Source organism: Giraffa tippelskirchi, chromosome 12, assembly GCF_054371585.1.
Source record: "Giraffa tippelskirchi isolate mGirTip1 chromosome 12, T2T-mGirTip1v1.2.pri, whole genome shotgun sequence".
In the NCBI taxonomy this organism is placed as follows: domain Eukaryota; kingdom Metazoa; phylum Chordata; class Mammalia; order Artiodactyla; family Giraffidae; genus Giraffa; species Giraffa tippelskirchi.
In genome coordinates this window covers 53,913,791-53,940,312 of record NC_137286.1, presented here as the reverse complement: position 1 = coordinate 53,940,312, position 26,522 = coordinate 53,913,791, and the positions used below count along the sequence as shown (strand labels likewise).

The 26,522-nt window shown below is 39.1% G+C and overlaps 1 protein-coding gene, 1 long non-coding RNA gene and 1 pseudogene across 11 annotated transcripts in view; 1 reads left to right on the top strand and 2 right to left on the bottom strand.

The window, feature by feature from the left end:
* Window positions 1-26,522, bottom strand: part of MCTP2 (multiple C2 and transmembrane domain containing 2) — a 255,126-nt gene that overhangs the window by 22,889 nt on the left and 205,715 nt on the right. For 5 of the 10 annotated variants that reach the window (XM_081552154.1, XM_081552155.1, XM_081552153.1 and 2 more), the window contains 2 exons: window positions 20,021-20,143; window positions 16,653-16,694 (listed from right to left, as the gene is read on the bottom strand). In XM_081552154.1, the coding sequence (XP_081408280.1) occupies window positions 16,653-16,694; window positions 20,021-20,143 (165 nt within the window). Of the gene's footprint in view, window positions 1-11,974; window positions 12,338-16,652; window positions 16,695-18,910; window positions 19,078-20,020; window positions 20,144-26,522 lie in introns of those variants that run through there. The other 5 variants (XM_081552161.1, XM_081552163.1, XM_081552159.1 and 2 more) reach the window with 3 other exon arrangements.
* LOC145530601 (uncharacterized) lies at window positions 177-8,720 on the top strand. The gene is made up of 2 exons (XR_014071928.1): window positions 177-270; window positions 6,214-8,720. It is a non-coding gene; the product is annotated as an uncharacterized LOC145530601 (long non-coding RNA).
* LOC145530768 (U4 spliceosomal RNA) lies at window positions 3,924-4,051 on the bottom strand (annotated as a pseudogene).

The window sequence follows — 26,522 nt, the reverse complement described above, 5'->3', positions numbered from 1 at the left end:
AGAGTGACTTCAGGAGATACCTTTACATTTTTGACAATTTATTTATTGACTTCCCCAAGTTACTGACTACTCATGAGATGTGACCACTGGTCATGTGCAAGCTTGTCACCATCTCAATATCATGAGCTGATGAAGGGGAACTCCACAGAACTAAGAACTTCATTTCCCTGTAGAGTTGCTGCTTCTCTCAGAGAATTCTGTAACTTCTTTCACTGGCTGATCCTGAGTTGTTCTGTCTTCACAAGGCTCGCAACAAGGTTACTTCACAAGGTAAGTAATTACCCCTCTTCTGTTCCTTCTTCAGAAAGGCTTCCAGCAGGTAATAATAGGGCATGTTGGATATCCAGATGATATTTAGCTTTCTAAGAATATTATCCTTACTTTGCTTAAAGAAAACTTAAAATGGGTTTTACCATGTTAGGCTGTTGTTGTTGTTCAGTCACTAAGTTGTATCTGACTCTTTGGGACCCCGTGGAATACAGCACACCAGGCTCCCCTGTCCTCCACCATCTCCTGGAGTCTGCTCAAATTCATTTATACTGCGTCAGTGATGCTACCTAAGCATCTCTTCCTTTGCTGCCCCTTGTCCTATTGCCTCAATCTTTCCCAGCATCAGGGTCTTTTCCAGTGAGTCAACTCTTTGCATTAGGTGGCCAAAATATTGGAGCTTCACCTTCACCATAAATATTCAGGGTTGATTTCCTTTAAGATGGAATGGTTTGATGTCCTTGCAGTCCAAGGAACTCTCAGGAGTCTTCTCCAGCACCACAATTCGAAAGCATCAATTCTTTGGCACTCAGCCTTCTTTATGGTCCAACTTTCACACCCGTACATGACTACTGGAAAACACATAGCTTTGACTATACGGACCTTTGTTGGCAAAGTGATGTCTCTGCTTTTCACATGCTGTCTAGGTTTGTCATAACTTTCCTTCCAAGGAGCAAGTGTCTTTTAATTTCATGGCTGCAATTACCATCAGCAGTGATTTTGGAGTGCAAGAAAATAAAGTCTGTCACTGCTTCCACTTTTTCCCCTTCTATTTGCCATGAAGGGATGGGACTGGATGCCATGATCTAACCATGTTAGGTAGCTGATGCTTATAAAAATAATTTAGAAATCACTCACATGTTGGATAAAAGATGATTCCCTAAAGAAGGGCATTTTCACACTATTTCTTATATTCTGATATATTCTAGCTCCCTTATGAACTCTACTGTAACTGGGATATAGTTACTAACTTCTTAGCTCAGGCCAAGCTGAGTCATTGTAGCTGTTACATCTAATATTTAATACCTAAAACCTCAAATAAATCTAACAAAATCTACCTAAAATTTTACCTAAAATCTACCTATAATTTTTCTACTGAAAATTTTACTTGGGTTAGAATTATACTAAATTATCTTCTAAATCCAAGAGGTCATTTCTATAATAATCTTCTTTACAAGAAAAGAAAAAAAAAAGTCATTCTCATCTTATATTCTCTGTTCCATCAAACTGGACCCATGGATGGAGGAAGGAAAACATACTACCTCACAGTGATTTCAGTGACTGGTAAAAGCAGCAACATGGCAGAACTGTGAAAAAGCAGAAATTTCCCTTCTTGTTTATGGAGCTATTGGCAGAAGCAGAGTGGAGAGAGGGGCTGAGGTTAGGATGTACCACTGCTCTCTCCTTTACAGTCAGGGTGCTGGGATGGTCTGAGTAACATCTTACCATCTGTTCTGCACCCATTTATCCAATGATCCTGTACGGTAGGAGGTCATATTCATTGCTTCCTCTTGCAAAGTCAAACTTGCAAGACATTTTTACTTTTTTCACTCCAATTTTCAATTTCTTATTTCCCTTACTTTCTTCCTAACTCTAATTCTTCAAGTAGTTTGTATTAAAAACTGGATATACTGCCAGAATGATTTAATTCATGTTCAGCAATCCACCAACATCTATTAATGGGCACAGTGGTGAAAACCCATCTCTGTCTGCCGCAGAAATATTCATGTTTATAAAGGAGGATTTCGAAGGACCAGGGGATTTGACCCAAAGGGCAAAAGTGGCTTCCTCTTTTCAACAGCATAGAGTTTAGGTCACAACAATTTTTTGGAAAATGACTCAAATTTCCATGTGGCTCCATTTCATAACAATTTCCTACTTTAGTTGATTGATTTTTTTTTCCTCCTGAAACACCCCAAATGCGGAGATTCTGGTTGTGATGAAAAGCCTGGGTTAGTACATCAAAATAATAAATGATTCTCACAAGATTCTCTCACTTTTTAATGAATTTGATGTTTTAGTTTGAATAATCAGTCTTTAAAGACTAAGCTAAAAATTTCACTGTATCTAGGCTAACAAGATAATTTATGAACCATATCTGTATACTTTTAAGAGTGAAAGTAAACAAAACTGTGTAATTTTTGAAGTATTTACCAACTGACAACTTGGTTTATTGTATTAGTGGATCTATAAAATTATTTCATTTTTATTTTCATAATGATATTTTTTCAAGATAAAAACATATATTTTACATACATTAGAACAAAAGAAACTTGCCCATATTATGTGAATTGTAAAATGATACATGAGAATGATTCTTCATTCCATATATTCATATATTTAATTGGTGTTTTAGTTATAGGTGTTTGTAGTCCCACGTCAAGATTACCTTTCCACAAAATTAATATTCTCTTCAATGTCATCTCTTCATTTTCATTTCATAAAATTGCTCTTATCCATCTTCAGAGTTGCACTTAATCATTGTTAAATTGATACATTTAACTGACTCTACTGTAGACCATAATTTTAAATTACAAAAATACTTTCTCTCCAGGGACTGAGGTACTTTGCAAATTCACAACAAAAATGTGAGACATGAAGAATACTATTGATTTGTTTTTAAATATTAAAATCTGTATATATTTCAGCCCAAATAATTTCAAAGGTACTATATTCATGCACATGAACTTTATCAAACTTTTTTTCAAGATAAAACTTCAAGTAAGTTGCCTGTATAATTTTTCAAATTCTTCTAAAGTTGAAATTCTTCAAATTCACGCTGAAAACTAAGTGGCTTCTCAATTTCCTTCCATTCCTGGGTAGAATTTACATTTATCCTATTAAAAATCAAAAGTTTTTTTAATCCCACAACCTGAGATAATCCAAAGTGTAACTTGTGAATTTAAACACTGAATCATGCATAGTATCTGACCACACAGATTGCTTTGTGTTAAATATCCCTTGCTTTTGTAAAGGAAAAAAAAAATCATTATTTTTGCCAGTTCTTTTAAAATTGACTTCCACTTACTGAAAGCTTCCAAAGATGAAGTTATTAGAATTTTCAGTTATCAAAAATTTTGATTGAAAAACTTCCAGCTGACACGACCAACATGCAACAAACACTGAAAAGATTTCTTTTTTTCCACAAGAGTTCAATAGCTTTGCAGAATGTTTAAGTTGACTGAGAGTTCATCAAAGGTTTCAAACACTCTTAAAATCAGACTGATGGATGGATGACTGGGAGCAAAAAGAAAGTGCACAGCTATGCTGAATGAAATATATTTTTATATCTGACATATCTTTGCCATGAAAACTTTGCTGTTGCTATCCCAACTCTGTATATATAAAATATTTATAAATGCGGACACTTCGGCTGCTAATTCAACTGGTGGTACATTATCACTTGTCTGTATGCAATCATGAATAATAGGGTACCATGATCTATCACTTGTAAATTTCTGCTTCAAAGATCCATTCAACTTACATGAGTATCTTATTAGCCATGGTGCTGTGCTTCATCAAAATTTGCATTCATATTATCACTACAAAATTAAATAACCCTCAATGCTACACGTTCAAAATAAATTTACAATAGCATTCCTGATGTCAGAGATTTCAGTTTTTGTAAAACTAACTTGTAAAAGCTCTATTTTGATTCCATACAGTGGATGAAAAAATATAACATTTCAGGTTGTCACAGCAGGGTACTGGAAAAGTTTTCAATTAGCAGTAATCGCCCCTCAGATAAACCTCATTGGGTACAATATTGCCACTGTGCAAAGCTACAACAGATTTCAGAATTAACTTACTTGATATTGTTTGAGTCATTTGATGGCATGCTGATAAGACTGGCATCATTTGACTCTTCACAAGGTTTTTGATACACTGATGCTACTGAAGTGAACATATTAACATGTACCTTGCCCTTTCTATACATGCATAATGAAACTTTGGAATGGAAGATGAGTTAAGTGTGGAAGAACAGTCATTTGATCTAAACGAAAAGTCATGCTGCACACAAGGATGTGTAAACACATCTTTTGGGCCATGTAACTTTAAACCATGTTTCCAGAAGTGGTCTTCTAAAAATAACTATTGACAGCTGAAGACTCTTCAGCAGGTTTGTAACTTCAGTTTACATGTATCAGTGATGTGATCATGGTCCCAGTGGTAGACAGGAAATGTGAATCAGATAGTTCATCAACAATTATCTTGAAAAATGGATTATCAGTACTTGATTATTCATTATTATTGTTATTCATTAAACATGCAACTCTTTATTATTATTTTTACTCACTGAAAAAGTATTATCAAGAAGTAAAACAATGTGCAGATTTACTAAAAATAAACAGCGAAATAAAACATTATAGTAAAAATGTGCAGACTATTTTTTATTCTCCTATCCATAGGACTATGGATAGCATATTAAAAAGCAACAGTACTTTGTCAACAAAGGTCCATCTAGTCAAGGCTATGGTTTTTCCAGTGGTCATGTATGGATGTGAGAGTTGGATTATAAAGAAAGCTGAGCGCCGAAGAATTGATGCTTTTGAACTGTGGTGTTGGAGAAGACTCTTGAGAGTCCCTTGGACTGCAAGGAGATCCAACCAGTCCACCCTAAAGGAGATCAGTCCTGGGTGTTCATTGGAAGGACTGATGCTGAAGCTGAAACTCCAATACTTTGGCCACCTGATGTGAAGAGCTGCCTCACTGGAAAAGACCCTGACGCTGGGAAAGATTGAGGGCAGGAGGAGAGGGGGACGACAGAGGATGAGATGGCTGGATGGCATCACCGACTCAATGGACATGAGTTTGGGTGGACTGCAGGAGTTGGTGATGGACAGGGAGGCCTGGCATGCTGCGGTTCATGGGGTTGCAAAGAGTCGGACATGACTGAGCAACTGAACTGAACTGATCCATAGGACTGGTTAAATTCTGTATGTAGTTACTATATATCAGTGCTATAGTTGCTATTGTTTCCCATCTTTCTCATCACTGAGCTCTCTGACCCGGCTGCTTGGACATTTTATGCATCTGACTGGCCCTGGCAGTGACCTTGCCACCACAGGCTGGGACACTGGGCCATCACGTGCTTCTCCACAATGGCCTGAGGGCACTGTGTTTTACCAGGGACCATCCAGAAGCCTTCCTTTAAAGCTAAGTTTTATTTAGAAAGAATCAGGAAAATAGATGGGTCATCCCTGCTTGGACTTAACCTGGTATCAGTGAGAACCCTTCTACTCGCTCAGTTGCTAAGTCGTGCCCGACTCTTTGTGACCCCATGGACTGGAGCCCGCCAGGCTCTTCTGTCTATGGATTTTCCAGGCAAGAATACTGGAGTCGGTTGCCATTTCCTCTTCCAGGGGATCTTCCTGACCCAGGGATCAAACCCATGTCTCCTGCATTAGAGGCAGATTCTTTACCTGCTGAGCCATCGGGGAAGCCCAAGAACCCTTGTAACTGACATCTAATTCCTAGGCTACTAGCAAAGACTAGAGTAGAGGCTGAAAGCACGAGCAGTTTGTCCTAGCTTATTTTAATGGAAACAGCAAATATAATACTCAGTTTTTTAAAAATGGAGAATATAAAAACAGAAAATGGAAATATTTGGGCAAATAGGAGCATGTGATGAACCTAAATCAGTTTACCTAAAATTCATTAGCACAGGAAGGGACCAATTGTGTCCAAAATATTCTTCTTGGACAGGGAGAAAAAGGTTTTTTCTTTTGTATAAGTTTCTACCCCCTCCTTAGAATCCCTGCACATGACACATGCTAGCCATATATGAGAGGGTAAAATTCACCCAAGGGCAGGTACTCTCATGATTAGTGGTAAATGTCATTTTTTGTTCTCTGAGTGGCTTTTATTGCCTTTGGGCAATGAATCTGTGTATTCAACAAGGCATGGTAGCTTCTATGCTAAAAGACAATATTTACATTTTCATAGCTTGAGTGCTTCATTAACACTGGAAGAAACGGGACTTCTCTGCTGGTCCAGAGGTTAAGAAATCATCTTCGAATGCAGGGGACATAGGTTCCATCCTTGGTCCAGGGAGATTCCACATGCTGTGGGGCAACTAAGCCTGTGCTGTGTAACTACTACTGAAACCTACCTGCCCATGTTCTGCAACAAGAGAAGCCACGGCAATGAGAAGACCATACACCACAACTAGCCGCAGCTAGAGGAAGCCTGTGCACAGCAATAAACCCAGAGTAGTCAAAAATAAATAAGCAAAATTTTCAAAACCTTAGAAGAGCCTCGTGTTCCGCTATGCCCTGCTTGAACTGGTGGACCAATAGATAAGACCAGACTGCCCTACCTCAACTTGTGCTCTCAGTACCAACTGTCGTAGGTACATCCTCAGTGCTGAAACAGTGCATATTTGATGGAGAAATGAATGGATGCAGAAGAAGAACAGAGGGAAACAGGTTTATATTAGTATCAAGCGATCATTGGCATCAACCCAAGAAATAAGTGCTTAGGGTTAAAGAGAAGATTTCAGGCCTCTCAACTCCAGCAGAATGACCTAAAGATCCAACTCTGGTCTCCGTGAGACCTTTCCAGGGGATGCCAGTCCATACCAACTACTGTCTTGTTCTCTCAGTTTGCATCACACCTCTATCCTTTTCATCATTCTAGCAGCAAACATTCTTTTCACTCTTTGTACTGCAAAGGTTACCTTTAAAAGCAATGTACTCATGTACGGATGTGAGAGTTGGACCATAAAGAAGGCTGAGCGCCAAAGAACTGACGCTTTCAAACTGTGGTGCTGGAGAAGATACTTGAGAGTCCCTTGGACAGCATGGAGATCAAACGAGTCAATCTAGGAAATAAACCTTGAATATTCATTGGAAGGACTGATGCTGAAGCTGAAGCTCCAATACTTTGGCCACCTGATGCAAAGAGCTGACTCATTGGAAAAGATCCCGATGCTGGGAAAGATTGAAAGCAAAAGGAGAAGGGAGTGGCAGAGAATGAGATGGTTAGATAGCATCACCGACTCAATGGACACGAGTCTGAGCAAATTCTGGGAGACACGAAGGGCAAGGAAGCCTGGCGTGCTGCAGTCCATGGGGTCAAAAAGAGTCGGATTCGACTCAGTGACTGAACAACAACTACTCTTGATGGGAATTTTCTATAATTATATCTACTGGTATACCAATGGACATGTTATATGGTCTTTGGTATTAGCATTTCCATTAATAGGAAACCAAGGTCCAAAGAGGTTAGGTGATGTGTCTGTGTCCACATATATGTGGCTGTGGATTCCAGTCCAGGATCATTAAGTCCAAAGCAAGTGTGGACATTTCACAGGGGAGGCATTCAGCTCAACTTGTTCTTTTTGTCATTTGTTTCTTTGGTGTCTATGGATCTCGACTTACTATAGAACACATGATTTTTAGACATCTTATTCAGTTACATACTTCTATCTAATGTTCATTTCCAGTATTCTTTGCCCAACTTTCATAAGAATGCATGTTAAATTATGCTTTTTGAAAATATTTGGGGAAAAACATTTCTTTTCATTCTTATTTTTTTAACTTGTCTTGTGAAACATTTTAGCAAACTTTATGTGCAACTCGCAAAAAATACATACCATAATTTACAACATAATAAAATGCATCCATTCTTATTTAGGAGCTGAAGTAGCCAGGGTTTACAACAACAGATGAAAAGTTTGTAGCGGGGGTAGGGGGGACTTAAGATGTACCAACTTCTCAGGTCTGCATATTTTATTAATCACAGGCTATGGAGTCAGGAGAAAGTGAGTTCAACACTGGTCTTGTCACCTACTAGCATTGTGATCATCTCAAGTTTCTAATGGTTTCTGGAGTCACAATTCTGCTATCTGAAAAAGGGGCATCATCATCCTGATCCTAATTGGAGTATTTGGAGAATTAAATATTATATGTAAAGCATTTGGTACACTCCAGGTGCTTCATAAATGTCAAGTCTTTGCCCATTGAGAATGCAAAGAAATGAAAAAGAAAGAATCACCTTTTGTCTAGCTTAAAGAATCCTGCGGTTCATTTACTTTTCAAAAGCAAGGATCTCCTAGGACAAGTCCACTCATGTTGCCCTGCATTGTATGAAAGATCATCTGGCAGCTCTATCTGCATCACGCTGGCTTTATTTACACGTTTCAGATTGAACCAGGGGATGTGGTGATAACACAGTTTAGTAAACACAGCATTCCATCTGCTGCTGATACCAAATTGTCTGGGAAGAGTAATAGTGGCTCATTCAGGAAGAGGAAACTGTTATTACATGTGCTTATATTTTTCCTTAACATACAAGCCTTCTCATTTATAGAGGGAAATGTGTAATAAAAACAGTGATGGCCACTGGGGTGATTAAACCAATGAACAAGATAATTGCAGCTGCATGCATATTTTTAGATTCCTACATTTGAGAAAGAATGGGTTTTACTTCTCAATACGAATTTCAGAAAACACAAAGGCATAAATAAAATTTGCATGATTTAGGGTCTACTTCATGATCCCTGGGTCTGGAAGATCCCCTGGAGAAGGAAATGGCAACCCACTCCAATGTTCTTGCCTGGAGAAGTCCATGGACAGAGCCTGGCGGGCTACAGCCCACGGGGTCACAAAGAGTCAGACACGACTGAGTGCCTAACACTTTCATGAGCAAGTAGGTATCACCATGTAACAGAAGAGATGAAAGCATGGAACTTTTCAGATCCAGAATTCAAATTTCAAAAGGATCCTTTGTTTTATGCTATAGAGAATGATTATAATAAAAATAATGTAATTATTATAATAATTTTAAGGAAAATAATTACAAACTTCAACTCTGTAACATTAAAATGCATATTATTATATAAAATGTATTAAGATTGTTATTTTTTTATTGACCATTTGCTTATAAAATGTCAAAAAAAAAACCCAGTGAGTCTTTCAGCTAAGTTTTAGAGACAGCTAAATGAAGAACAAATAATATGTCTGTGTTGCAACATGGTTGTTCTTTAAGAACAAAGCCAATAAATAAATAAATGAATAAATCAGGCAGTGGATTTTTCCTTCTTCAAGGCTTTGCTTGCTTCCCCAATATCTCCAAAGAGCATAGCACTGTAGGTGCAATAAAGTAGCTTTGAGCCTCTAGGAGAGAATTAACACCATCAAAATGAATTTACAGCTAAGAATTCATTATATAATCAGTGTGTTACTTTAAATCTTTCATACATGTTCTGATTCAAGAAAATAATTCTCCTTTCTCTACTTATTACCTAAGCAAAATCAAAGAGATAGTCCTAAAAATTGACCACATCAGGAAAGATCTTTGTGACATGCTTAAAAATTGGGTAGTACTTGTCACAGGATGCCCAGGATCCCCTAGAGGGAAAGATGCAACATTTCTATCTTAGGATCATCCCAATAATGCAAACCATCCAGAGCAAAGATGCAGAAATATGACTTCAGATTTTAAATGGGAATCTGTTTGGTCTACTTCATCCCACTGAATATTAAAAGCCTGCAATTTGAGAACATGAAGAATTATAAACATCAGAAATAGACTGAGTGGCATTTAGCGGGGGGTGGGGGGAACCTCTCAGCATCTGTCATAACAAAGAATAAAAAGTAATATTTCTGATATACGAGATTAAAAATTGTCCTCCAAGAATCTGGCTTAATGCACTGGGAACTGCCTTTAAGGTTTGCCCATGAGATACGTCCTGTGTTCATGGATGGACACACACACACACACTCTACTTTATGGCACACTATTAAAATGAAGAAAATTCTCTATCCTCTTTCAGGAGAGTACTTCCTTCTCAGGTAGTATTTTTTGCTGTGGGAAATGAATATGAAACAGACTGGATTTTGAATCAACATCACTTCGAAGCAGTTATAAACTGCTCCAACGACCTGTTCATCACACAAAGTCCTTCCACACTGACTGATCTTTACCAACAGGTTTCTTTGTCCTGCAACAGGATTTTCATCAGGGATCAAACGAGAGGGCTAAAAAAGTACAAGGAATAAACAACATCATCACGAGGAAGATGTTGAGAAAACACACCTCTGAAAAATTGGGAACGCTGTGGAGAAAATTATTTGGAATTTAGACGCTGGGAAGACTGACTTCCTTAAAAGTTTCTCTGAGCCAATTGACAGGTGCCACGGTGTTACAAGGCAAACAGGCTGATGGTTTTCCCCAATTGTCACTCTCACAGGTAAACACACAGTGTGCTGCAGCTGCTAGTGTAGCTGTGTGTCCTCTAGTTTTCTTTGAGCTGGGGGGACTGAGGCACGTGGAAGATAAAACAGTTATCACCCAAGACTTAGCACAAATACCACCTTTAAGCAGTCCTGACTCACCCAGGCACTGCATCTCTAACACCCAATGTAGTCTACAAATTTTGACGAAAAGGAGCAGTCACAGACACAGAGAAAACACTCCATAACTGTTATCAATAATAATGCGGAAAAACGGGCCAGTAAATTAATAACGTTTCCTTCGTATCAATGTAACACAGTCCAAAATAAACAGGATTTAGATCAGAAGGACTGGATTTGAATCTTGCTCCTGGCTGGGAAATTTTGTAATGCATTGCTACATTTCTCTTAACTTGGGTTAGTTCATTCATAGATGGGGAAAATAATATCCAATTTAACAGCTTACTTTGAGTTCTGAATGAGTTAAAACACATAAAAACAGTCTGCAAATTGTAAACACGCTACAAATATGAATAATCTAATCATTTAAATAATTCTTACTCAAAATAGTCTTTTTTTTTTTTTAACTTTTTGGCTGTGTCCCGCAGCATGTGGGATCTTACTGGCCCAAGCAGGGATCAAACCGCACCCTTTGCAGTGGAAGCACAGAATCCTAACCACTGGACTGCCAGGGAAGTCCCCAAATGGTCTCATTTTAAATTATTACTTTTATGTCATTTATCACTTATGCTAAATTACAATTTTTCCCTTGAGAAAAAAGTGGTGTCCCTACCTTTCTATCAATTATTTTGTAAATTATCTGTCAATTATTTTGCAAACTCATTGGTTCATGGAGACTTAGGGCAAACCACACTGAAACAGAGGGGATTTCAATAGGAAAGATGGGAGGAGTGGCTGTTACCATCAGGAAATAATGACTTGTGGATAACTGAGACACAATGTCTGATGTCTTCTCTATTAGCATAATATAAAAATTTTAGGCAATGGCAAGATAATTATCCAGATGTTGTATACTCTATAACATCAGAGTCTGTTACTGTACATTACTTAATAAGAGGATAACCCATATAAATACCATTTACAGTCTGGTATACCACATTTCACAATATTTGGGAGCAACACACAAGGAAAATCTTTACAGTAGGAGTCTCAAAGAAAATCCACAAGTACTGGGTCTACCAGTGAGCCTGAGAGTAGTAGGCTGAATAAATGCTTCAAAATATTAGATTAATAACGTTCTGGATTATTTCTGAAGGTAATGAAGTCAAACATCTTAAGGATGGACATTTGAGTTTTTAAAAAGGATCTGAGCAAGTCAATGTGTCAGGGAAAAGACTAAGAATAAGGAAGCCAATCCCTTTTAATTCAAAACATGCATAAATGGATGATTAAGAATTGGCTGGAATCCATTTTAATATTAAAGTCTTGGAAGTAAGACGGTATGGTGGGAATGTTAGCAATTAAATCACTTCATCACTGAAAATAATATTAATTCAAATTAAAAGAAGTTACATCAGAACAACCATTTACTTTATTCCCCTGAAAATTATCCATAAGGTTCTCTATAATATGTTTTGTATGTAGACTGTAGATGCCCTGAAAGTATGTGTGTGTATTCAACTACTGTTAACTTTTCGAAGATATTATCTGATTTTTCATTTTCTTAAATCTACCACACCATCTTAAAGTACCATGACTTAGCAGATTAAAACAAAAAATCACTAATCAAACTAATTTGCTGTGTTCTGGACATGCTTAAGAAGGCATAAAGGAATCATAAACAAAACTACTCTCACTATCAGACTATAAGGAGACTTCCTCCAAGAATGACAGTCTTTCCTGGCTGAGACATTACAGGTCATCTTCTCTTTCTGGAACAAGAAAACACAGGGAATAAGGCATGCTTGCCCTGAACAACTTCACCCAAAGGACTACCTAAGTGAACTTACAAGAACTTCTAAATGTACACACATTTCCTTCTCTAAGAAGGCTCTACCTGGGTGGTGATGAGTGGACTAATCAGTTGGGAGGATAAAAATCATTTTTAAAACTAGGATTGATGGTTTAAACATACTTAGATTTTAGTGATAACATCCTAATTTGTGAAAAGAAGATAGGGATATACTATCTATTCACATTCTTTCATTACAAAATCATCAATCCACAAAAATGTATGCCTCTTATTTTCTTAAAGGAAAAGATCCACATGTTCACCCATAATTGACATGAAAGGAGGATCTTTTCCCCTTCCACCAAACACTGTAAAGCAACTGTGAACTCACTGATAATCTCAAACAGATGATTCAATTCTATTTCTGACAGCTGAATTAAAACCAACCAACCCACAATGCAGGCATCATGATGCAGTGTCTTTATGACAGCAATAGGCAGGGTATTTTTTTTTTTTTTATTACATGCCCTTATTATTCTTTCTTCCTGTTTTTAACAGTAAATCCTGAAATACTCTATACAAGTGATTGTTGGGCTGGAAAAAAGAAAGAAATGCTAATGCAAGTATTTATACCTTCTGCAATGAAAACAAGATATTATTGCTTTGCATGACCTTTCCTAAATATGGGATACAGCATTTTACACAATGGTTTCTTGGTTCATGCTTCAATTACTGACCTTTACTGTGTAGCAAATTAATGCAATTTTCATTGTAATCCATCCGTACAAATAGGTCCACATAGAGGAATTCCACAGACAGAATCTAATACAAATAGGAAATGTCAGCTGATTGCTGTTGGCTGAACTTAGCCATTATCTGTTTGTTCTGGGGTCCCCAGCAAACTATACTTGAAACAAGCCATTTCTTGCATGGGGCCATCAGGTCTAAGAAAGATTTCCTCTCTTCAAAGTTGAGTTTGTACCTTTAGCTTCCTAAAAGCCAAAAAACTAGTTACCTGAAGGTTCTACGTTGTAACTGAAAGCCCACCAAAGAAAGGAAGGCAAAATTGTAGAGTCTAATTTGGTTTCTAAAAAAATACAGGGCATTACCATGGACTTTTAACAATGAGAAGAAGCAAGAGGCTACGCTGATGTCATTTTACAGCCATCCCTGTTCCAGACAATAAAAGGATGACAGACCCCAGACCGTGTCCTGGTCTGTGCAGCAGAGACAGACAGAATATGGGAACGCGTCCATCTCCCGAGGAAGTTGTGCCAAGGGCCCCCCGGCACGCTTTCATCTTCCACAGTTGTCCGTGATGGTATTTGGTGGGAAGGGGCGCTGGCAATTAAGGAGTGTCACTTTCAAGATGGATAGTTTGAGTAGAAAGGAGTTCCGCTCCTCTTCTGGTTTGGAAGGAGACGGCTGGATGTTTATAATTTGTAAACAGTCCATCTCTCACTGGGTGTGTTACAGTTCCCAGAAGCCCGTCTGTCATGTCTAACACACAACAGAAGCAGAAGGGCGCTGGGGGGAAGCCCCCGAGTCAGCACAGAGGAGGGGAGTGGCCCAGGGCCTCCTTGCTGGAGGGACCAGTTCTGGGTGTGGAGGCTGCTCTACACGGAGAATGATCAAGCCCAATAATCTGTAAGTGGAGGTGTGCTCCGTAAGTCTTCCAGCTGAAAATCCCTCTAGTTCACACATCTCTTAGAGAAGTAACAGCGTAGCAATGTGGGAAAGGGCTGAAGCGTGTCAGTCTCCCCTCACAACAGAAGGCTTGTGTTTGGCAGAAGAGGCCTAAACAGAAGTCAACCTTTCACTTCAGACCTATGCCTTCAGGAGTTTCCATGTTGTTGCTGTTCAGTCGCTAAGTCGTGTCCCACTCGTTGCGACATGGCCTGCAGCACGCCAGGCCTCCTTCATGGAGCACAGCCTTGTGGGGGTAAAGGGCTTGTGGAGCTCAATGAAGCTACGAGCCATGCCGTGTAGGGCCACCCAAGACGGATGGGTCATAGTGGAGAGTTCTGACAAAACGTGGTCCACTGGAGGAGGGAATCGCAAGCCACTACAGTATCCTTGCCACAAGAAGCCAATCAACAGTACGAAAAGGCAAAAGGATGTTTCCAGAGAAGTGTGAAAATGAGGAAGCAAAAGAAATGAGGCCATACAGTGCTATTAAAGGCCCTACAAACACTACAATCAAAGGATCTCAAGAACGGAAGCGCCCTGGAGGGGACATGGAGACCCCAGGGCCCAGATCCTCAGTGTGGGTGGGCTGACCTGTCTGTTGTGAGGAGGGCCATGCTCAGAGGGCTGCAAGAGCTCCCAGGTTCATCTGTGTAGGTCATAGCTCAAGTTTTCCCTCCACACCCCCAGAGAGCCCTTGAGGTACCACAATGGAAAGCTAGACAGTGCCAACCACTGCTCTAAACTTTCATGGCTGATATTTTCAAAATATTTTTGTTTGGCTGCACTGGGTCTTCTCTCTGGCATGCGGGATCTTTGATCTTCACTGCAGCATGTGAGACCTTTAGTTGCAGCACACACAAACTCTGAGTTGCGGCATGTGGGATCTAGTCCCCTGAGCAGGGATTGAACCTGGGGCCCCTGTGTTGGGAGCTTGGAATCCCGTCATGGATGACTTTATTGCCTTCCTGTTTACTTAATACCACTCTTTCATTCATTACCTTCTTGTTGGATTTCTTCTCTCTTAGAGGGGATAAAGCCCCACAGTCATGGTGACCTCTCTAGGGTGGGTGATGTCTTCTTCCATAGGGGCCTCGTTTATACAGACTTGGCCAAAGAGAAAGAAATCTTCCTTACTTCTAACCTTTGGTTAATAAAATTGATGATTACTCCTTGTGCAGCTTTAAAATAATTTCATTGAAGATTGAAGGCAGGAGGAGAAGGGGACAACAGAGGATGAGATGGTTGGGTGGCATCACTGACTCGATGGACATGAGTTTGAACAAGCTCCAGGAGTTGGTGATGGACAGGGAGGCCTGGTGTGCTGCAGTCCATGGGGTCGCAAAGAGTCAGACATGACTGAGCGACTGAACTGAACCGTGTCTCCTTTGGTGAAACATCCCTTAAGGCACATTAATTTAGCTGTGGCTACTTTCTAAAATAAGTTTATTTATTTATTTTTGGCTGCGCTGAGTCTTCACTGCGGTGGCTTCACTTGTTGCAGAAAGCAGGCTCAGCAGTTGCAGCACATGGGCTTAGTTGCTCTGAAACACGTGGAATCTTCCCGGACCAGGGACTGAACCCAGCGTTGGCAGCCAGATTCTTCACCACTGAGCCACCAAGGAAGTCCCTAGCTGTGACTATTTTTTAATGCTCAAGGAGTTACATCACTCAGAAGCCACTCACATCAATTCATCAAGAAGAAAGTTGTGTCATGGGACTTCCATTCTTGAAAGGGTCCCGAAATTCTCTTTTTAAAAAGTCACACTTTATTAGTTTGCTCCTAATGATCATTTTAGCACAACAAATAAGATTTACTTTGTAATCTGCCCAACTTCCTTCAAATGGGCGAAACCATCCTGCTCGCTCAATGAATTTTACGGCTGTCTGTGTCATGAAGTTAGTGTTTTTTAATTCTTTTCTGCTCCCTGCACATTTTATACTGGACCCTTAACTCTCCCCTTTCCCCCTCTCACCTCTCTCCTCTCCTGTCAACCTTCTACACGCTATCGCCTAGAGCCCTGCAGACCCACAAGTTCTAGGGGACTGGGCAACTGTGAAGCTGGGAGCATCTCATTTGGCATTTTACCTTTTTTTTCCGTTTTATTCCAGAAGGTTTGTCTGAAAGCGTAATGACAACAAAGCAGCAGATTTGAGAGATTCTCCCAGGAGGAGAGAGAGGACAGATGTACCCAGACGTAGAGCTGAAAACGATGCCAGCAACAGCTGGGCAAGTGACAGATTCTGAAGCGGGTGACCCACCCCGCAGAGTGCAGCCATGAGCCTCAAGGAACAGCGATTGCACTTGATTTACTTTTGACTTCCTGGACTACCTTTCATCTACCTTTCATCCACCAAGAGGAAGGCTAAACTTTGCCTCACATGACGGCCTGCTAGTTAACAGTTCAGTTACTCTTTGTATTGCACCTCTCTTCATCTTCACTTAAAACTTGAAAAGGGATAAGTTTTACACATTATGAGAATTTGATCACTATATTGGTCACCCTACAGTAGTAAAATGATACAACAGAGCTTGACTCAACCGGCTAGAATGCCATCTACCAAAAGCATTCAGGCTGCCTTTCTTGTCCTTCCTGGAGCACACCCACCTTGTCATCTTCATCGTCCTCCTCATCCACGTCTGGGCTCTCCTACAAGGAAAACCCACAGCGTGTGAATAAAACATCAACTGAAATGACCAAGTACAAATACATGCATACCCAGGCTTCAAGATTTCCTACATCATTGAAACACTCGACTTTTTGAAATACACTGTACCCTCTTAAAAAAGGACCCTTTTAAAGTTAAAGGATGCTGAAACAAGACAGTAAACAATATGCATAATCTACATAAAACTGTTAACTATAAAAAAAGCTATTAGGCGAGTGCCCTTTGAAAGCAGTCAGCTTTAAAAACCATATTGCCGAGTTGTACCTTCTGTAAACAGTTTTGTTCTTATTCTTGACAAATGAACCAGCTGCTGTTTTAAGCCTGAGAACACCATACTCCGTTTGTGCTGGGCTCATTGCTATAATGACTGCACTTTTCCTCTGGGGCCATTACCGAAACATTAGACAGTAGAAAATGCATTAGTCTGAATGTAATCAATCTCAAGAATAAGATACAGGTTTCTATACAGTATTATTGTTTTCCTTGGGCTTTGGAGTTGCAGGGGGCAGCGCAGATGAGGGAAAGAAACTCCAGGTTCAGATCTGGGCTACAGGGGGGCCTGCCTTTAATTCAGGGGCCACAGCCCTAGCGGGGCTGCACATGGAGGCTTGTCCAAATTCGTTTAGAAATCCTGGCTAGTTAGTGGGTACGTTTGAATCATATTACTGCTACATTTAAAAGCTAACACGTGTTGGTACACAATCCAATGATTTGGGAGCTCTGAAAGAACACTGGGTATCAGAAAACTCAAGTCTATTTTCAGTTTAAATACTTACCTTTCTACTTAACCTTGCAAAGCTCAGGCATACCAAATTAGCTGCCATTGTCCCAACAGAAAAACAAATGGTCAACATCATGCTTGTACAAGGGAGTAACTCTGAAGTATCAGTACTCTGCTGTCCTCCATAAACCACTGACAAATTTCTTCAGGCAGAGCTGGTACTGAATTACCTCCCAGAATTCCTACAAACTCCACCGAGCAGTCTGTGAAATGCTTACTGATACTGGAGAACTAACCTATTCAACGCTAGCAACAAGCATGTTCCATGAGAGCAAATGGATAGCAAAGGATAAAAATGAATTCACTGAAAACCTGCTATGGGAAGAAAAAACTCTGTAATTAGGAGTTAGAAGGCTTCATCTTGAGACAGTCTTCAGCTGGAGACCTTGTCCCAGCACTGTTTTGCTGTGTGACTTTGAGCAAATCACTCTGCCACTCTGAACCTTAGTTGCATCAAGCATGAAATGAAAATAGTAGTTCTTGACTCCTTCAGGGTTATGTTACCAAGTTTAATTAGATAAACAATTATAAAATGTTTAGTAAATTAAAAAATGCTTCATACACATATATACACATTTATACACATAGACACACAAGAACACTTATGTACCCATATTTACTTACACATACACAAAAGGACTGTAGCTTTCCAGACTCCTCTGTCCATGGGATTCTCTAGGCAAGAATGCTGGTGTGGGTTATGTGCCCTCCTGCAGGGGATCTTCCCAATCCAGGGATTGAACCCAGGTCTATTATGTCTCCTGCATTGGCAGGTGGGTTCTTTACCACTAGCACTATCTGGGAAGCCCATACAGATGTATAAAAAAGTGAAAGTATAGTCATGCAGCTGTGTCTGACTCTTTTGCCACCCCACAGACTGTAGCCCACCAGGCTCCTCTGTCCATGGAATTCTCTAGGCAAGAATGCTGGAGTGGATTGCCATTTCCTTCTCCAAGGGATCTTCCCGACCCAGGGATCAAACCTGGGTCTCCCATACCACAGGTAGATTCTTTACCATCTGAGCCACAAGGGCAGTTCACATCTGCCTACACACACACACACACATGCTATGAACATGTACATCATATATACAGCTGGAAAAGTAAAATCTGATCAAAATTGTAAAAACGCTAGTTGACACAGCACTTTTACAACAGATGTTACTCTGTAAAAAGTTTCTTCATTTGTAGCTCCATGAAACTTAATCCTTACACAAACCTGTATTTTAAGGCTATTTATTTATTAGTTGTTTCTAGCATCTTCAGGCTCCTCATTATTGATACAAGCACATGCTTACTGAAGTACACGATCAAAACCCAAACAGAATTTTGAGTTTGTCTGAGGTTTTACTCTGGGTCTTACACTCATTTCCCGCCACCCCAAATGAAACCAGAAACATTCCTTAAATATCTGTTATTTCAGAGACAATTATTTTTTTAATAATCAGAACATTATAAGGAGAAATGGATGACGATGGTCCACTTTTGAGTCTTAGAAAACCCAACATGGAGGTCATTTTTTTTCTAAAGGATGTTACCAACTCTCAAGATCTTCCATTTGTTTTGAAAACTTGGTTCTTGAACCTGCAATAATAAGCTTATATCACAAAGCAAGTCTATACATACAAGTTCCTTCTAATATAGAGCAGAAAAAGATTCTATGGGCTGGAATAAGAGAGGTAGGGGAAGGGAGAGATGGAGAAAAAGCAAGAAAAGTAGATGTGGGGGATGTCGTGGAGAAGAGGCCCTGCCTGCGTTTCCTTTCACACCACAGTGAGCTTGAGAATCGCAGGAAAAACCTGAGCACTTGAGAACAGAGAGGGCCTGTGCGCACCCACTCTCTGACTTCCCTCGAAGTTGTCAGCCTCAGAGGATCCCCTGAGGCCTTAGGCTAGAGGAGAATATTGCACAGGAGAACCATCCAGGGAGGTCTGAGGCACCTTCCAGCTGTGTTCCCCTGAAGGGGCTCAAGAAGCCCCCGAAGGCTTGTTCTGCATGTGTGCATGCTAAGTTGATTCAGTCCTGTCCAACTCTGAAGCCCTGTGGACTGCAGCTCACCAGGCTATCCTGCCCATGGGATTTTCTAGGCAAGAATACTGGAGTGGATTGCCGTGCCCTCCTCCAGGAGATCTTTCCAACCCAGGGATAGAACCTGCATCACTTATGTCTCCTGCATTGGCAGGTAGATTCTTTACCACTAGCACCACCTGGGAAGTGGAGAATCTTATTCCCAGGAACTCTATGGAGAACCAGATGGGCACCCAGACAGGTGCTGCCTGCCTGGAGATGCTGACCAAAAACCAGATGGCTCACTCATGCTAAGGAGGCAGGCCCAGACACAAGAACACAGATTCTCTAGAAGGAAGACTCCAGATTACACATGATGAATATCCTCCCTGTAACATGAGCAGTATTGCTCCTCCAGTCTCAAATGCAGTGGATCAGGTCACGCTTTGGTGATGGTGGTTTACAGTTAACACATTTTCTTTTCTAATCCAATGTCAGAATTATTGGAATCTGTGCTCACCTGGCTGTCCTGGATGCTGCCAATCTTCCCTCTTGTGGGTTTGATGAAATTGTAGACAAAGAGGAGCAATAAAGCCAGAGGGATCATGTAGAGTTCAAAATTCCAGACAGTGACTAAAAACACCTGATTGGAAGACAAAGAGCAAACGATTGCTTGCAAAAACAGTATGGGAACAATCCTCAGCTCCTACTCATTGACTTCAGGAGATTAAACCAGGATGCTCCATATAGTTACAAGTAGATTAAAACACACACACACACACACACACACATGCATGCACACACACACGATCATCAGCACAGTTTTAGAACTTGTAGCAGAATAAGGAAGGCAGAGAAATGAGTTGGCCCACCACATTCTGGAATAGAGTTCCCATACCTGGAAACCACGTTACTCTACCAACCTTATTTAGTTTTTTAGCTGTTGGATTTGGCATATCAGAATATAGGTAAAGTGCACAGCATGGAAAGTCTAAAGGTCACTAAGCCAAATTTTACCAAGAGTGAGATTTATCTGAACTAGGGCCGTGTGCTGTGCTAAGATGCTCAGTTGTGTCCGACTCGTTTCTGCTCCATGGACTGTAGCCCTCCAGGCTCCTCTGTCCATGGGATTTCCCAGGCAAGAATTCTGGAGTGGGTTTCCATTTCCTCCTCCAGGGGATCTTCCCGACCCCAGGATCTAACCCCTGTCTCTTGTATCTCCTACATTGACAGGTGGATTCTTTATTACTACTGCCATCTGGGAAGCTCCAGAGGGAATGATTACTTTTCAAGCAGGCTGCCAGTGCTGAAAAATTCAAATACTTTGGATAAAAACTTTAGTTTTCTGAAGTCTGTTTAAAATTTTTTAAAAATTGTATTCAAATATAGTTGATTTACAAAGCTGTATTAATTTGTTCCGTACAACAAAATGACTCAGTTATACACATATATATTCTTTCTTCATATTCCTTTCCCTTATGATTTGTCACACAATATTGAATATAGTTCTCTGTGTTATACAGTATGACCTTGCTGTTTATCCATAAAAATCTTAAAATCTTCCAATTATGAGGCTAGATGGCCACAAGAAAATGATGACCAGTGTGAATCTTTCACACTAGAAGAGACCTAAGCTTTCTATTAGAAATAAACTGTCAAAATTTTGAGATCATTCTGGAACTTTTTAATACTGCATTTTATAGATCTTTTGATGGTATATATAAATCAAGTATATTCACTTCATGTGGTATATGGTAACCCACTACAATGAATGTTTTGCGTTTTTCCATTATATTCTCTTATCAATGAAAGCTTAGGATGAAACAGTGATTTTATTTTTTTTTAATGCAGTCAAATATATTAATCTTTGACTTGAGGATTTTTGCCTTTAATATTCCGTGTTCTACTTAAGAAATCTACGGTACCCTGAGGTGATAAAGTAATTTCTTATTTCTTCTTTCAAAAGATAACTGTGTGAGTGTGTGTGTGTGTCCCTTGTCTTGGTTTATAGCTGGAAACAAGCGTCCAATTGGAACTTTGTCCTCATAGTTGATTTACAATGCTGTATTAGTTTCAGCTATACAGCAAAGTGTTTCAGTAATACATATATACATATTTTTTTCCAGATTCTTTTTCCTTATAGGTTATTACAAAATATTGAGTATAGTCAACTTTTAGAATTGGATTACTGAAGGGCTCCGTACTTTGCTCACTGATCCCACATTCCCACTCTGTCCCACATCAGCTTCCCACATGAATGTTTGTTGTTTCAGTTCAGTTCAGTCGCTCAGTCGTGTCCGACTCTTTGCGACCCCATGAACTGCAGCATGCCAGGCCTCCCTGTCCGTCACCAACTCCCGGAGTCCACCCAAACCCATGTCCATTGAGTCAGGGGTGCCATCCAGCCATCTCATCCTCTGTCGTCCCCTTCTCCTCCTGCCCCCAATCCTTCCCAGCATTAGGGTCTTTTCCAGTGAGTCAGCTCTTCACATCAGGTGGCCAAAGTATTGGCGTTTCAGCTTCAACATCAGTCCTTCCAATGAACACCCAGGACTGATCTCCCTAATCCCTTCTACTGAATTACACTGCTGTTCTTTCATGAGGACCACTCCAGTATTCTTGCCTGGGAAATCCCATTGACAGAGGAGCCCTGTGGGCTACATTTCATGGGGTCGCAAAGAGTTGGACACAACTGAGTGACTAACATTTTCACTTTCGGTAATCAGATGATATCTGAGAGGGTAACTCCATGTTATATCACTTTCAAAATTATCTTGGATTGTTCTTTGCCCTGTGTCCTTTCACATGGATTTAAAAATCAGTTTGTAACATTTTACAAAATTCTTGGTGAAATTTTACTGGAAGAGCCTTTAACATATTTATCAATTTGAAGAGAACGGACATCCTGATATTGACCTGAATTATAAGGAATGTTTATTTCTCCATATACTCAGAACTTCATCTTTTTTACATAATGACTTTGCATATGTTTTATTATTTTTTTGAAAGTAATTTAAGTTTTGATACTATTATAAATGGGATGATTTTCAAATTTATATACTTTAGTTGGTTACTGCTAATTACAGGAACACTGATTTATATGTTTTTCACATTATTTCTGAGCCCTCTTATTACTTGTAGGAAATTGCAAATACATCATTTTGGAGATCTGGTGTGCAAAATCCTATAAACTGCAAATCATGACATTTTCCTTTAGCCTCCCAATCTATACATTATTTGTATTTTCTTTTAGTGCTAAACCTCTATGCATTTTTTAATGAGTAAGTATAGAATTTTTGAAATCCTTTTTGAATCAATGTAGATTATTACATTACTGATATCTTCCAGTCTATTAACTGGATGGGCTTTATCAACTTTCTTTTATTTATTATTTCATAGTTTTCCAGGTTTTTAAAGGTTTCTTTTTCTTTTACTTTTTTTGTTGTGTTCTGTTTCATTATGAACAACACAGAGAGAAGTTGAGAAAGTAGTACAGCAATTTCTCTACTATGTAAAACTAGTAATTTACTTCATTTTTACCTATTTCCCTTTCCCTGTTCTTAAAGTTCTTTTAGGATTAGAGGTTTTAATTACATTCTAAAGGGTTACTATTTCTTAATGTCTGTCTGTTGGATAAATGGAATCTTATTGTTATTTTAAATTGCAAAATATAATTTCAAGTAAAAAGAGGCTGACCTAAAACTATTGAGAAAAAAATAGGAAACAACATGTTTTTAATTTATTTTCTTCATTATCAACTATTTACATAATGTCTTCAACAAAATTACTTCTATATCAACCAATACTAGAGGGACGGCTGTGTTAGACAAACACCTCATTTATCATATTTGTCTCCCCAGGTATTGGTAAGTAAGCCCAAAAGGGTTTTACAAAAAAAAAAAAAAAGCCATATTTAAATATCACATTCAAAGGACTTGCAATTCTTTAAGAGTAAGAAACTAGTACCTTCAGAAACATTTTTAAAATCAATGAGTAATTTTTACTTCTCTAATGATGGATTGAGTTCCTAACAACATCATCTAGCAAAAACAGAAACCCTTTAGGACTGGTGGGGAGATCAAGTATTTGAGAGTATGAAACAAAGTTAATAAATTTTTCAGAGGAGTTGAAACTTTGGACAAAGAAATCAGATCTGCGTGGGGTCACATGAATAATTTTTGCATCTTTCGCTCCAGAAGAGCTGAAGACACAGAGATGGCACCAGTTGGTTAAAACTCAATAGAAAAATCTGCCAGTTTTCTAAATGCCTATGAAGGATGTAGGGAAAGGAGTCAGTGACAATCAGGGCCACCAGAGAACATTCAAGCACACCAGACTGGGAGAGTAAGCGAAGGAAAATACCAAATTCTGTATGTGAGCTCTGCTACAGTCTCTACCACACACGTGGACCAGACACCAAGGCCTCTGAGCTGGGATCAAAGCTGCCACTCACAGCAGGTGTGACTGAATGTTCAGTTTGAGTCGAACAGAAGTAAACACTTTCTTAAAAAACAAAATCAACCTTATTTGCAACAATGTAGGATAATTTAGTGTTTTCACCACATAACCCTGGTAATGTCTAAGATACAATTCAACATCACTTGACATATAGTCAGGAGAATGGAATCATTATCAAGGAGAAGACAATCAACAGATGTCAATTTCAAGGTAATGCACATGTTAAAATTATCAGACAAGAACTTCAGACCACCTATTAAAAATATGCTCAGTGAGATGAAGGAAAATGACATAATAAATAAGTTAGTAAATAAATGCACAAAATAATAAAAGGGAAAATTGTCCAACTACAAAATCAACATCTGAAACTAAAAAAAAAAAAAAAAAAATCAGTAAGTATGTTCAGGATCAGAATTAAAAAGAAAAACTTAAGGAACTTGAAGAGATATCAAAAGAAATTACCTCTGAAAGAGAGAAAAAAGTATGGAAATAAATGAATGGACTATTACTGCTCTTTGAATAATTTAAAAGTTCTAATACAGATATTCAGAATCTCAGAAAAAGAGGGAAGTTAGAGACATATGTAAATAACTAATGGTTGAACACTTCCTAGAGAACTTCCAGCAGAATAAATTCAAAGAAAATCAGGCTTAGGCAAATAAATATATATATTTATATACACGTTATATATTAATACACATATATTAGTTGCTCAGTCATGTCTAACTGTTTGCAATCCCATGGAGTGTAGCCTGCCAGGCTCCTTTGTCCATGGAATTCTCCAGGCAAGAAAACTGAAGTGGGTAGGCATTCCCTTCTCCAGAGGATCTTCCTGACCCAGGGATCAAACCTGCGTGTCCCGCATTGACAAGTAAAAGAACTATTTACGACATCTCTTTGTTAAAGAACCTGCCTGCCAATGCAGGAGATTTAAGAGTATGCAAGTTTGATCCCTGGGTTGGGAAGATCCCCTGGAGGAGGGCATGGCAACCCACTCCAGTATTCCTGCCTGGAGAATCCCATGGACAGAGGAGCCTGGGCAACTATCGCCCACAGAGTCCCACAGAGGCAGACAAGACTGAAGTGACTTAGCATGCATGCATATATGTAACATACTCACAGTTCTGAAAAACAAAACTGATGAAATTCTGAAATCAACTAAAGAAAAATGACACACTATGTACATGAACTTAACTATCTGAATATTCATGGATTTCACATCAGAAACCATGGAGGCAAGAAGACAGCACAACAGTAATTTTAAAGTGTTAGGTAAAAGCAAAAGCAAAATTGTCAACCCAGGATCCTATATCCGATGAAAATATCTTTCAGGAGTGAAGGTGAAATAAAGATTCAGATAAGTGAAAATTAAAATAATTTTTCACCAGAATACCTGAACAACAACAAAAGCTAAAGGATTCCTTCAGAATAAGGGAAGTGAAAGCTAATGGAACTCAAACTTCAGGAAGAAATGAAGAACATCAGAAATGGAAGATACATAGGTGAATATACAAGACAAGTTTTTCTTCTTTTTCCTTTAGAACTCATATGATTGTTTAAAGCTATGCTGTAGCATCATCCTGGTGGCGTTTATAATGTATTTAGATGTAATACAAGACATAGGAAAACTGAAATAAAAAGGAGGGTAGGGATAGGTGGACAGATGGACTTAGATGAGTTGCAATATTTCTATGTTTTAGGTGAAATGATAAAATTTTAATCCCAAATTGGGTGTCAAAAGCTAAGTGGAAATTACATGCACACAAACACTCAAATGTACTTGCACACGTGTATTTACTCGCTAGAACAACCACTAAAGAACAAGCAGAGAATAGATAAAAAGTCAACAGATGAATTAAAACAGAATTCTAAAAGATGAGAGATGGAAACATGAATAAGAAACGTAGAACATTCTATTGGAGGGAATGTTTCACAACTAATTTTATGAAGCCAGTTGTACCCTGATATGAAACCCTGACAAAGTCATTAAGACAAAATAAATTATAGGCAAATATGCAATAGAACAAAGATCAAAGAATCCTTATGAAAATAATAGCAAATCAAATCAAGAAATATATGGTAATACATTGTTTTAGTTGCTAAGTCGTGTCTAACTCTTCTGCAACCCCATGGACTGTAGCCCGCTAGGTTCTTCTGTCCATGGGATTTCCCAGGCAAGAATCCTGGAGTGAGTTGCTATTTCCTTCTTCAGGGATCAAACCCACATCTCCTGCATTGCAGGTGGATTCTTTACCATTGAGCCACTAGGGAAGCCCAAGAAACACAGCAGACAAATACAAAATAATAAAACAGTAACCAAATTTCAATACATCAATAATTACATTGAATGTTACTGGAATAAACACTGCAAGCATAAAAGGTAGAGATAAGAACAGAATGAATATCTCTGTGGCAAAGAAAAAAAAAGTCTTACCTCTTAAACAAGGGAAAATTTACTGAAACATACAACTGAACAAAATTGGACAAATGTCTCCATCAAGATATATTCAAAATCAAATGCTTTCACTATTGAATTCTATCAAACATTCAAAGAAGAAAGAACA